The sequence below is a fragment of the Pyrus communis genome, chromosome 16 (assembly GCF_041283825.1).
Source record: "Pyrus communis isolate YQ-2024b chromosome 16, ASM4128382v1, whole genome shotgun sequence".
Lineage (NCBI taxonomy): Eukaryota > Viridiplantae > Streptophyta > Magnoliopsida > Rosales > Rosaceae > Pyrus > Pyrus communis.
In genome coordinates, this window is record NC_142580.1 from 5,668,599 (window position 1) to 5,681,752 (window position 13,154).

Genomic DNA, 13,154 nt, shown 5'->3' on the forward strand with positions numbered 1-13,154 from the left:
AGAGAGAGAGAGAGAGAGAGAGAGAGAGAGAGAGAGAGAGAGAGAGAGAGAGAGAGAGAGAGAGAGGGTAGAGCCACATCAAAAACTCAAGACAAATTAATAGCTGTGTTTTGTTAGAGCAACAGAGACAATGTGCGGCACCACGGAGAACCCTACTTCCAATAGCAGAACCTCCTCTGTGTCCCCGGCCAATGGTAACGGCGGCACGATACCGCCATCCGACCATGTCCTCAATCTCGAACAGTAAGTGCTCTCTTTAGCTTCTTTATTTGGAGTGGAGAGGATGTAACATTTTGTTATTTAGTGTCGTTTAATGGCCACGAATCTTTCCAACAACTGATCGTTTTGGTTAGTTTACTAATTAGGTTAACATGCAATCGACATTTATGGTGTTTCCGGTTTTAATGATGACAGGGGCGACCCGGCAGTGTACGAATCCTATTGGAGCAAGATGGGGGACAAGTGCACGATGGTGATCTCCGGAAGCGAGTTGATGAGCTATATCAGCGATTTCACCAGCGTGTGCTGGTTTTTGGAGCCAGCATTGGAGGCGGCGGTCAGAAGACTTCATCGTACGGTTGGAAACGCCGTCGTGGACGGTGATCGGCATATCGTTGTGGGGACAGGCTCGACTCAGCTGTATCAGGCTGCCCTGTATGCTCTCACTTCTCCTGGCGGGCCCGAGCCCGTCAGCGTTGTGTCTGCCGCCCCTTACTACTCGGTGAGGTTCTCTACTCGTTGACATTTGGCAAAGTTTCCCTGATGCAATTACGGCCATTGATTTTCTGTATTTTGTTGATCATATGTGGATCTTGATTTTGGCTTTGTTAATTAGTGAAGTCAACTCCAAAGGATCAACAGATTGCTGCTTCAGCGGTTGACAATCAATCTGGAGCACTCAGTTTATATTAATTGTTTTACTTTATAATATATATACATATATATATATATATATATATATATATATAACTTCAAACAGTTTTATATTAGATAATTTAGACTCGATAATTTAAGCATAACATATCAAATTGTTTAACGGATCAATAAAACTTAAGTACACATATTTATGTCATAGTTTTCCTTTTGCATGCTGCGAATGTAGTAGTATTCGATCTGCACTCTGCAGAAGGTGTTTTGAGTTGTGAGGATTGAAATTACGAGAAGACTGTCGCGGAACATGCTGATGTTTTTGCATGGGAAATGCGACAAAGAGGCAAATATATCTTTTTGAAAACATAATCATGTTTGGGAACATGCAACAAACATATGCACGTAGTTCTGTGTTTTGAAACCCTTGGAAAATTAAACATTGTAACATGGCCATGTCGTGTTTGTTACTAACCAGTCCAGCCAACCTTACTTAGATTCTCTACGCTCTAATTAATTACTTGTTTTCCTTCTATTAAACTCAATATAACTTCGATTTTTACTTAATTTCCATGTCGTTATTAACTAAGTTGAGTCAAATATTTGCTTATTGGTTGCAGTCATATCCGGATGAAACAGACTATATTCGTTCTGCATTGTACAAATGGACAGGCGATGCATATCCCTTTAACAAAACTGGACATGGACCTTACATTGAAGTGGTCAACACCCCAAACAACCCCGACGGCACTCTCCGAGAGGCCGTTGTGAAGAACAGGGGTGATCAAGGGAAGCTCATTCATGACCTGGCCTACTATTGGCCACAGTACACTCCAATTACTCGTCCGGCCGATCATGACATCATGTACTTCACATTCTCCAAAAGCACGGGACATGCCGGTTCTCGCATTGGGTGAGTCCAAGTATAATAAATCATAACGAGAATTGTTATTGATACTTGAAAAAAGTTACTTTATTCATTTCGGTCTTGTATTTTATCAGATGGGCCATTGTGAAGGACAAAGAGGTTGCCAGAAAGATGTCAAAGTTTGTAGAGCTGAGCTCACTTGGTGTGTCCAAGGATTCCCAGCAACGAGCTGCAAAGATAATGGGAGTGATCTGCGACGACTATGAAAACTGCAAGTCCACTGACAACTCTGAGCTCTTCTTCGACCATTGCCGTCAAATCATGGCGGACAGATGGGAGAGGTTAAGAAAAGTAGTCGAGCAAAGTGTAGTTTTCAGCCTACCCAACTACCCCCAAAAGTACTGCATCTTCTCTGGAGAGTCCACTGAACCATATCCAGGTAAAATCATAACTGTTACCCTCTTTTTTCATCTAAGTAACTAATTAAACACATAAAATGGGTATTGAAATCATTCTGATTCTTAATTTCGTGTGTTTAATGAAATTTGGATAGTGGCATTATTCCAATTCCGGACGTCCCATGTGTTTATCATCATACAATAAAACAAAGCGTGAGTTAGGTTCCACGTTAAAGTTCATGATCCAACACTTGAAAAAACAGAAATCACATCAACTAAGGAGGCTAGTTAATCTCGTACCCATTCATTCTTTATTTTTCTCCGATTCACGACTTCCCCATCGATGAAATTATGATATTTATTAAATTGGCCCTTCTAATATTGGGAATGCTTTTCTACAATGCGCAGCATTTGCATGGATGGAGGCCAAGGAGGATGTAGACACAGAGAAGGTTCTGAGAGGACAGATTAAAGTGCAAGGAAGAACAGGGAGGCGCTTTGGGGTTGATCAGAGGTACGTCAGGATTAGCATGCTGAGCAGGGAAGACGTGTTTAACAAGTTCTTGGAGAGATTATCAACTATCAAATCCGTTACTAATGGTCATTAATTAGTGTAATCTAGTACTCAACCACAGACGATCACAGAGTTATTATTTTCGATTTGTAATTCGTTTTCTTTGGTATAATCTGAACTGCGGCGAAAACAAGTCTTGTTTGTATTAGAGCAACGTACCACACCAAACAAATGAAACCGGGCGAGGTTCGATCAAAATAAATTGTTGTTATGACTTCAAAATTTGATACTTAAAACCTACGCAACCACGTCAGTAAATGAAATCAAAACTAAATACAGGTGAGGGTTTTCCAAGACCGATCCCAGATTTCAAGATCGGGGGTCCTGAGATAAAAGTTTCAAAAAAAAAAAAAAAAAAAACTAGTTTGGTTTCATATCACTATTTTTTTTTTTTTTTTTTTAATTTGGTTCATTGAATTATCAAAATTAATCAACCACATCAAGTAGTCCAGTGGTAAGGGTGCAGATTTCGGCTCTCAAAATACAAAAAACAAGGAGGTCTCGGGTTCGAGGCTCCAAGCTGGTGAGTCTGTTTGATTGTGGCCAGGAGAAAGCTGAAATGCCTCTATGAGTCTTCCAGACCCCTAGAAGAGGTGGATAACTGTGGCTTACCACTAGTTGTCCCACTTTTAAAAAAAAAAATTTTTGTTAATGTAACATACATATTACAATTGGGAATTGCGACTAGAGTCTAGGATAAAAAAAGTTAAATGAATTTGGAAGAAATAATATTAGGCAGCTAGAGCTGGTGGAACAGCAAATGATGCTTGGGGATGGGATAACTTGAGTTTAAAGTTGGGAGGTTGCGACGATTTGGAGGATTAAAACAAAAATTAGAAACTTCTTCTTCTTCGTTACAAGCACTGCTGCATGCACATCCATGGAGGCAACAAGCCTCTCCGCTGCACTTGCCCAAATTGTTAGAGGGTTCTAAAGGTCGATCACAAGTATTTCTTCGGACTTCCGGAGGGTCATGGGACCTCCCAAGTCCCTTTATGGATCCGCCCATGGATCATCCAAGTACACGGCAACGCGTAGGAAACAAGCCTCTGTTTCAATACGAATCTCAATCGAGGAAAGAAAAGAGAAGAGTAAAATATGTACAAATTCGGACATGTCCCCAAACAAATAAAAATTGAATAGGAAAAATGACAGCCAGACAAAATCCAAAACCAAAATAACAAAATCTTATTTCAACGTACCGAATAAATCTACCTTCCGGCAACGATAAACATACAACATTGTTGGATAAACCTTCATTATACATGCACAAAAGCAAAGCCAGATATCTATCCACCAGTTTTGGGTTTGAACCATTCAGGATCGTATGTGAATGCTGCAACCCAGAAAACACCATGAGGGGCAACTTTATACTAGTCTTAATTCATACTCGCCGGCCATGGTTATGTATCTCACCCATGGAAGAGCTTGGTATCCGCTTTTTTCAATAATCTTGAGGTAACGAACCTACAAAACCCCAATTTGCTTATAAGAAAACCGCACAAAACAAATTCCTAGCTCTATGATGGCTGATTATTTAACATGTTGACATCTGGAATACAAATTCTATAGTTGCTCTGGGATATCATCATATCAGGCCCTAAAACCATTTCACCATTATTTCAATATTAGACGAGCCATTCAAATAACCGTTAACTAAGTTTATAGTAGAAAGAGATCGGAATGTCACTGAAATAGAGCAAAGCAATCAATCCATAAAGGAATACCTGTATTCCAGAAACAGTAAAATATGGTATCTCGAACTTCACACGTATAGGAGCTTTTCTCTCAGGAGTTGATTCTTCAGCCGTTACACTTGGAAGGTGAAACTCCGCTCTCAACATGTATTCCTAGGCAATTTGGATTAGAAACAAGATCAATAAAAGGGGCTAAAGTGCACGGCACAAGATACAACAAGATAATCTTCTTAGACTAGCAATAAGACGAGTCCACACCTTGCCTCCAGGAAAAGATCTTATTTTCCAGATAAGTGCATCACTTTCAGGTGCATATGCTGCAGATCCTAATGATGTCCGAACATCTGGATTAGTTGCATCAGATACCACAGGCACCTCAATCTCAACATTTGTTGCAGTGCTGTGCAGTTAAATTTTCATGAGTACTAAGGGAATAAACATTTGGGTGCCCAAAGCACAAAGCAATTGACCAAATAACTTTTTCAATACCTACGCTCCTTGAACTGACTTCTAGCTTTTACCAGAATCTCAATGCGACTTTTTGAATGCCTTTCAATTTGACATTCAACCCAAATTAAAGGCTTAACCTGAAAGGGAAAATGACAACAATTAATTGGAATGGCATAAGCAGTAAATAAACCTCCCCTCGCCACTCAATGCGTCCGCAGACACAAAGAAAATAAAACAGCATCAGCAGAGCATGAGTGATACCTGTGTACTCAGCCTATATGTCATAAGATCAAAAGCTCCATCAGGTGGTACAAAGGATATTGTCCGGTCATTTTCAAACCGAGCCAAACGGACACACCTAAAACAAATTTTATGATTTAATGTAAGGACATGCAGGAAGATTAGTTTATGTAAAATCTCAAACACTTGTAAGACACAAAAGCAGCACTCAGATAAATCAAAGAAAGCTACATACTGATGAAATTTAATGTCTTCCAAATCAATGGCTTTTCCCTTTGTTGCTCGACCTTGTGCCTCCAATAACACTCTATCATTTAAGCCCAGCTTACACTCAGGCATACCACTGCAAGCAAAATGAGTAAGTACTAGTTGCCAGATGATATCAGCATATAAAAGAGATCACTCTAGATCACTCTTAAGATGCAAATAGAAATTCAGTCCCTCTTGTGTTCATCAGAGATTTTCCCCAAACCCTAGTTTTATCTTTCTGTGCACTGGTTTATGACATCAATCAAGTTAGTGTCTTTCCCGAAACAGAATACTCAAAAACAGAAATTGAAACTAGGATTTATACCATTGTCCTCATAAACATAGTTTCTTCTTACGGATGAATTAGAACTCTATCATAAACCAAACAAGCTAGCAAATCTTAGACGAACTTCACTTTGCATTTAGAACGCATATCCAGTGAAAGAAGCACAATTTAGAATGCTAAAGCAAAATGAAAATTCACTGGGTTAGGACAGAAACACACCTCAAATAAGTTCTCATCTTCAACGCACCAACAACATCAGACCTAATGATTTGTCCATTGCTGTTAACAAGTATATTAACGCTCTCCACCACATCCAGGAAAACCTTGAAAAAAAAAAGGAAAAGGAAAGTCAACCACTGGTTGTGGCTTCAAAGAAGAATAAAAAGTCTTCATTCTCCTAATGCACATACCTCATTCTTCTTGTAACGTATTCCTTCACTTCGCCAAGACACCGCATTTGTTACGGCCATGGGAGGCCTCTGTGTAACTTCCATCCTGTAAGCATCAGTCTTGATAAATTCACTGAGAATCTTCGCTTCAGTATACTGAGGGTAACCAAAGTCCATCATTTCATCCAGCAACTCATACTACAAACAAAGGACACAAATATCACATTAATCGCAATGTTTCACAATCAAAATTAAGTAAAATGAATGGCGCAAACATCTCCTTACCACAACCACAAAGTTATCCCTAAGCGATTCTTCTTCTAACTCTTCAAAGTAATGCTTGAACACCTGCCGTCCAATAATCAATTTACTAATTACGCAATTCACAGGTGCATACAGAACGACAAATGAGGAATGAAACTTAGCATAATTACCAATAGAGCTTACATCGACTATGCGGTGTAGAAAGAAAAGAAGACTAGCGGCATTACAGTTCTGCCTGGACGCAGTCATCAAGTAAACATTGTTATGCTGTATAAACAAGTAGCTCACGCCATTGTCATGGACAACTGGATCATGAGACTCCGGATCAACCTGAACCGCATCGCAACAAGCACGAAAAGAAAAAAAAAATGCCAGTATCAATTTCGACTCTAACATAACAGATGAAATCCAAATTAGCCTCACTAATTTCGGAATCAACTGATAAAAAAAAGGGGAATAATTCATTAATAAACGACAATTTGGTTTCGTTTTCCTTCGTTTTCTCGGCAACCTTTCAGTTCCTCAAACAACTAAGAAACATAAAGTGCATAATCCGGGGAAAATTGAGTAAATTTGGGTAAGAAGAAGCTTTATTGGACCTCTTTCTCGATGAGCTTAGTGAAGAAGCGCTCGGCTTGAGCGGCGGAGACGTCGCCGCGGTAGTCGCGCCAGATGAGAACGCGGCCTTTGATGTCTAGGAGGAACAGCGCCGAGACTGCCCCTGCCATGAGATCTGATCGGCGGTTGCAGCAACTGGATGCGATCTGATTCGGATATAGCAGCGGAGTCGATTGGCGTAGTAATAGATCTGAATCCGAATCTTGAGGCTTTAGGATTTAGGCGTTAGGGTTCCGTTCGCCGTCTGCTATTACTGTTGGAACATCAACCGCCATCTTCAATCTCTCTCAGAGTCAGAAGAAGAAGAAAGAATCTTGAGTTTTGGAAATGGAGGTGTTCGCGGTGAATATTTTGTTTTTTCCGGACGTTAGAGACCCGCGTCTCTCTCTTCTCTACGACGCCGTTTCATGTTAAACTCCAAGGTAATATACAATTACCCTTCAGGATTTCCCTTTCTAATATTAATTTGGAAATTGATAGAAATAGTGACGCTTATGTTTTTTACATACAAACAACCATCCTTTTTCATATGTTTATAATGCCTCGTTGTATTTTATAATATATGCTCGTTTAGAAGTGTTTTTAAAATGATTGAAAATGTTTTTGGTAAAAACATTTTTGAGATCAATGTTTTGTAAAAATGCAATCTAAAAAAAGTACTTAAAGTGATTCCTATAAGAAACAGCACTTCAAGTGCTTTTAAAATCCAAAAATATTTTCTCCAAAAGTGTTTTCACTCATTTTTAAACTAACTTTATAACTTACATGTGGTATCAGAGTATAATGTATTGATATTTTTCGTAATTAAATTTTAGTTAGTAAATCTTTAACCAAAGATTTAACCACCAAAAGAAATCTTGTGTGATGGAAAACCTAATATTTGAATCAAGATTCAAAGAGTTGTGAGTGGCTTCAAGGATACATAAAAGGGTTTACTACATTTGGTTCGGATCAGAAGATACACTTGTTCCAATCTTTGGTTTTCTTCTTGAAGAGTTTGAGATGCCGTCTTTGTTAAATTACCAATTTGAGGTTCACATATAAATATGATTATGTCTCACGTGTGATGTCGCATAAGGCATAAGACATAACATGCATTCGACATCACACGTGGATAGTCGAGATATAAGCGTCCGACTCAAACTAATTGAAAATAAACGAAGATTCTTAAAATCTTTTAAATTACTAGTGTTTATTTCCAACGTGGAATAATGCTCTCGACAAATACACGTTTTTTTCACTTTTTTACTTTATATGCCAAATATCGATTAAGTACAAATTGTTACGAGCTAGAATATAACATAACATGGTTACATAGATCTCCCATCTGTTAGTCTTAAAAAGGGGGAAGAAATACAACAAACCATCTGGAAATTCACTTGATAAATCATGAACTTTAATCCAATGCGGTTTACAGGGTTTGGATCATCTTCCACTGAATTCAAATACACCACTGAAAACCTGGCTGTTGCCACCCAGTGTTGCTTCCCACTCGATCGAAGATGTCGCAATCTGCGAGAGTATCACAACAATCTGCCTCATCTCTGGCCTCTCCACTGCTTCTTCACTCATACACCACTCTGCAATTTCTGCCATCTGCAACCAAAGTAATGTTTTTACTCACTTTTCATTGAAAAATTTCGGAAGAAGTGTTTCCTCCTTACACACAAATTACAATTTGACACGTGTGCAGAAACTTTATGTTTTGTTGTGTCAATCTGTGATTTGCAGTTAGGGTGGAGTGGCTCCTTAACTGTAACGAGCCAAGCAGTATACATTAGATCACCTTGAACATGTCCTCCATAGGATAGTTGCTTCTGAGGTTTCCATCTGTGGCTGCCTCTAAAGCTGCTTCTGGATGATCATCTTGGAACACCTTTTTTATCTGACAAAATGAGTAACAAATCAATCAAATTTGTATTGTACTACTAGTGATCAGTGACATGCATAGTCTTTGTTCAAGTCGGTTTGAAACTTACGACTATAATCAAGGATTTCATCTTCCCAGGCTCTCGATTGTCACGGAAAAGCGCACGTTGCCCTGTGATCAGCTCTGCTAGTACCACTCCGAATGCAAACACATCGGTTTTGTGAGTCACCTGGAGCTCCTTCACGGATCTTTCAGAAACACATACACAGTCAGATACATGAAAAACTAGGGCAAACTTGCTTCCATGTGCAGGTAAACTCGAATGAAGCTTACTCTGGGGGAAGATAGCCCGGTGTTCCAACCAGCCGTGTTGCGATAACATCTTCTTCATTGGTTCTTCCAACAAGCTTTGCCAAGCCAAAATCTGCTACCTACAGAAAATGGATTTTAAGCTACTAATTAGAAGAAAGAACTTATTCTATCTTTTAACAGAAATGATATAACGATTCTTGTTTCAGGTATACCTTTGCTCTGAACCCCTCATCAAGTAGAATGTTACTAGTCTTTATATCACGGTGCACATATCGCGCTTTTGTGTGGTCATGAATGTACTCAATACCTTTTGCAGCATCCAGTGCAATTTGTGTTCTTGCAGTCCAAGAAAGCGGCTGATGACCTGATTTAATTCGTTTGGTTAGCTTCGCACAACACTAGAGAGGCGTGTGTGCGCAATGATTTGAGTACCTTTAAGTAACGGATCATGAAGATGTTCGCTCAGTGATCCATTCTGGACATATTCATAGACCAGGTAGAGGTGGTCATCTCCACTGGCATACCCCAAAAGCTCCACCTAACACAGATTTTTATACAAGTGATTAGACTAAAAGCACTTCCTTTCGCACCGTGTTAAAGGTCAATTTATTCCGAAATGATTGCTCACCACGTTAATGTGATGAATCTTGCACAAGACCCTTAGCTCTGCAAAAAATTCTTTGGTACTATTAGACTTCATCTTCTTTATGGCAACCTCCTGAAAGTTGAACATTTATAGCTTAGTTTCATAGCTTTTTTTCGAGTAGAAACGGAGAAAACTTGTGGGGTTCTTGCCGTACCTTCCCCCTTATTACTCCGAGGAACACGCTACCATATCCACCCTCTCCGATTTTCTTAGTTTCATCGAAGTAACCGGTTGCCTCCTCAATCTCCTCAAGGCTGAATATGACCGGTCCGTCTGATTCAAAAATTGCCCCATCTGTGAAATAAACAATGTAGATTTACTGTCAAGAGCAGAAATTTCTCTCTTTCAGGCATAATAACATGCACAAATTATTACATTACAGAGATGCTGCTGGTTTTATCTGACCTTCCTTGTTTTCTTTATGAAGCAACTGATTATGCAACGACAAGGATCGGTGAGGAGCCGAGCTTTTTGAGCTTTTCAAGCTTGTCGATACAGGTTTATCTGGAACTTCCATATTTTGTTCTGGTTTTCTTCTCCGATAAAGGATAAAGATCAATGTGCTGATAGAAAGCAATGTCACAGCTAATAAAATTGCAACCAATATTGACCACTTGTGTCTGAATCCTGATGATCAAAACAAAGGGAACATGGATCAACTCGGACAGAAAATAATCTATGAATTTTCTGAAATTCTTGTATAAACTTATGTAAGATAAGATTACATCAAATCTGTAGTGGAAGGCTGAAAGAAGATAAAACGATTATATCAAACCCTTGTACGTAAGTAATCTGATTTCTACTAAATTACGATTTGATTCAGAACTTACTTTTTGTTGAAAAATGTAAAAGTTCGACATCAAAAACCCAAGAAACTAAAGTATAATATATGATGAGTGATTCCACCATTGCTAATTGCATCAAAGCCTTTATGTATGAATGAAACTCTGCATGTGCTCGTATGTGCAGGTGGCTAAGTTAGGGTTAGGGGCAGTCCGTCTATCCGACATCTTAACACACAGAAATATTGAATCTTTATTTGTTGTTTCAAACTGTGGATACAGATATCTAGATATTTCAGACAAATGAATTCAACTCAAGTTCTCAAAGAGAGCTCTCACCTGGCTTTGATGTTCTAAGTCCATTCTTTTCCATCGGGACAAACAACACCCAACCCACAGCTATGTATGAAGGATTCTCAGTCAAGTTTTTGTTCATTTTTTCGATGTTTTCAATCTTTGCAGACAGTAGCATGCCAATATCCGACAGTGTATCATGCTCCTGAACTGTATATGTCACCACAATCTGAGACTGGCTTTGTAGGCAACCGCATGGGAGATGGATGGGGAAATCAAAGCCTGTTTTAAACTGCGGTATCTCTTCTTCGATATACAAAGGCTGCCCACTGTAAATCATCGTCGACACATTATAAAACGTGTCATGTTGTTTCACCTTGTAGGTCGTGTCATAGAAGTATCCAACAGTGCCGGATATGTTTTTGCAAGAACAAGGCACACTTATCAGGTAATCTTGCTTCTTGTTGTGCATTATAGGTCTGATTTCGGATGGATTCACGGTGTACAAAGTGGCAATTTCTTCTACCTTCAGATCGATGTTGATGTGGTAGAGCAAGGCATTACATGTCATGATTTTCGCAGAGCAACTCAAAGGGTTTACGAGAGCAGACCTGATGGATGCATCGGCAATGAAAACTGCAGAAAATAGACTAAGAAATAGGGAGAGGAGCATGCATGGAAGGAGGAGATGGGGGGATGCCATGGCTGTGGGATGGTGGACCGTCAAGATTTCAGAGAGACGGGCGAAAACATAGTTTCAAAGAATCAAAACAACTGAATCAAATCATAGTTTATTTTTGTTTGTTTCTCAAGTAACACAAAGAGATGTAATTGCAAAGAGAGCTGAGTTCATATTTTTGTAAGCATCGACGAAAATTATGACTTTCATCAGATTTTTGTCTGGTTTTGGAGGGAGTTTGGTTATATTAGTTATTTCATGTTCAACTGCAACATATACCAACTATTTGGACTGTCATGCTGAGATAAACGCGGAACCCTTTTGGATTTTGGGTGCTGCGCCTGCTAGACCGAATGAATATGTGCACCGTTCCAACCAAGGCTTATCAATTGATTTTGCTCTTGAAATTGTCATTTTTTTAAACTTATTTTGCCTTACTTTTGTCTCTCGACACTGCTATTTTCATCATATTTAGTCTCATTTTACCCGATTTCGTCAATTTTGTCAAATAGGTCTTAAATTAAAAAGTAATATAAACATTGACTATCAACTGAACTTAAGGACTGAATTTACAAGCCTAAATTTCTTCCTTCCCTTTCACTTAATTTGTTTTTCCACTTTTTCTCGCCAATAAATTAAAGTTTGTTTTTATATCACCACGTATTTACCAAGCGGCTTGGTAAATATGTGGTGATCAACCAAAATTCTCATGTAAGTGCCACGTCGTCAAGCATGAGGCTTATCTTTACTTGAGTAACAATAAAATGTCCATACTACTCTCTAATTTAACTTATGTATGATGGAATGGAAGAAAATCATAGTTTCAAAGAGCAAAGTGACAAAATAAGTCTCAAAGTGACGAAAATCACCGTTTCTATTAATAAGCATTCCATAACTAGTGTGATTTTTTGTTACAAGACTATTTTAATCTTAAATACAAACGAGCTAACATACTCTCTGATTAACTTACCTAATTCACGTCGAATAATGTCACTCTTTATAAATCTAATAACAGATGTGATCTGACGGTTCAAGATTAACCACCGATCGATATAGACAGCTAGAACTAGCTTGTTGCTTCAGTGTAACTTATGACATTATTATGCAGCAATTATTAATAAAAGTTGTGAGTCGGTAGCTCATGCGGAGTCATTAAATAGTAGACAGCTTTGTTCTTGCCGTTTGTAAAGCATGCTTGGCCGTTTAGATTTTGGATTTTCTTTCTTTGTTTTTAATTAACGGGGCACGCGGCCGTCCATGTGTTCTGGATTTCTGAAACAGAATATTGTTCTTGAGCAATTAAATATATGCTTATGCTTTAATTTAATCACTAATCAGAATTATATACCTTGAGAACTCTGCTTAGAGCTAGCTAAGCACTGGTGTGTCCTTTTCGTATCTACTTCTACCTTTATCTGGTGTCGTTCGACTGGAAATTAGCTAGCGATACGAAGAGCTAATTAACGTTTAATTGTGGATGGTTAGGGTAGGTAATCATGGAGTTAGGGATTAGTTCTTCGGAGTTATGTGCCGGCTAAGAAAAAACATATTTAGAGACTTTGACGAAAGAAGTCAATGCGTCTTTGGGAGGGAGGAAGCAGGTTGGCAATTTTAATTAGCCAAGTTACTGTCAAGTTTGTCAATTATAATTTGTTTAAAAATCTATAATCC

The 13,154-nt window shown here is 38.7% G+C and overlaps 3 protein-coding genes across 4 annotated transcripts; 1 reads left to right on the plus strand and 2 right to left on the minus strand.

Annotated features, from left to right (window-relative positions):
- The first annotated feature begins 1 nt into the window (after position 1).
- On the plus strand, positions 2 to 2,840 carry LOC137732571 (L-tryptophan--pyruvate aminotransferase 1). Of its 2 annotated transcripts, XM_088687246.1 has the most exons (6): positions 2 to 243; positions 415 to 721; positions 841 to 876; positions 1,488 to 1,780; positions 1,870 to 2,174; positions 2,542 to 2,840. In XM_088687246.1, exons 1-6 carry the CDS (start codon positions 131 to 133, stop codon positions 2,739 to 2,741), a joined length of 1,254 nt encoding a protein of 417 aa, XP_088543372.1. In that variant the 5' UTR covers positions 2 to 130; the 3' UTR covers positions 2,742 to 2,840. The 2 variants fall into 2 exon arrangements, with proteins under 2 accessions (XP_088543372.1, XP_068327988.2); XM_068471887.2 differs by lacking the exon at positions 841 to 876 and having other exon boundaries at positions 5 to 243.
- A 1,036-nt stretch (positions 2,841 to 3,876) lies between these two features.
- Positions 3,877 to 7,327, minus strand: LOC137730972 (AP-1 complex subunit mu-2). The gene is made up of 11 exons (XM_068469999.2): positions 6,882 to 7,327; positions 6,466 to 6,612; positions 6,304 to 6,366; positions 6,040 to 6,216; positions 5,849 to 5,952; positions 5,330 to 5,437; positions 5,116 to 5,212; positions 4,894 to 4,991; positions 4,663 to 4,804; positions 4,435 to 4,557; positions 3,877 to 4,174 (listed from the first exon to the last, which is right to left on the minus strand). Exons 1-11 carry the CDS (start codon positions 7,008 to 7,010, stop codon positions 4,076 to 4,078), a joined length of 1,287 nt encoding a protein of 428 aa, XP_068326100.1. The 5' UTR covers positions 7,011 to 7,327; the 3' UTR covers positions 3,877 to 4,075.
- An 841-nt stretch (positions 7,328 to 8,168) lies between these two features.
- Positions 8,169 to 11,585, minus strand: LOC137736281 (lysM domain receptor-like kinase 3). The gene is made up of 10 exons (XM_088688220.1): positions 10,850 to 11,585; positions 10,134 to 10,355; positions 9,883 to 10,022; positions 9,711 to 9,800; positions 9,515 to 9,620; positions 9,295 to 9,446; positions 9,104 to 9,201; positions 8,880 to 9,018; positions 8,687 to 8,785; positions 8,169 to 8,496 (listed from the first exon to the last, which is right to left on the minus strand). The coding sequence occupies exons 1-10, from the start codon at positions 11,505 to 11,507 to the stop codon at positions 8,326 to 8,328; spliced, it is 1,875 nt and encodes a 624-aa protein (XP_088544346.1). The 5' UTR covers positions 11,508 to 11,585; the 3' UTR covers positions 8,169 to 8,325.
- Between the last annotated feature and the right edge of the window lie 1,569 nt (positions 11,586 to 13,154).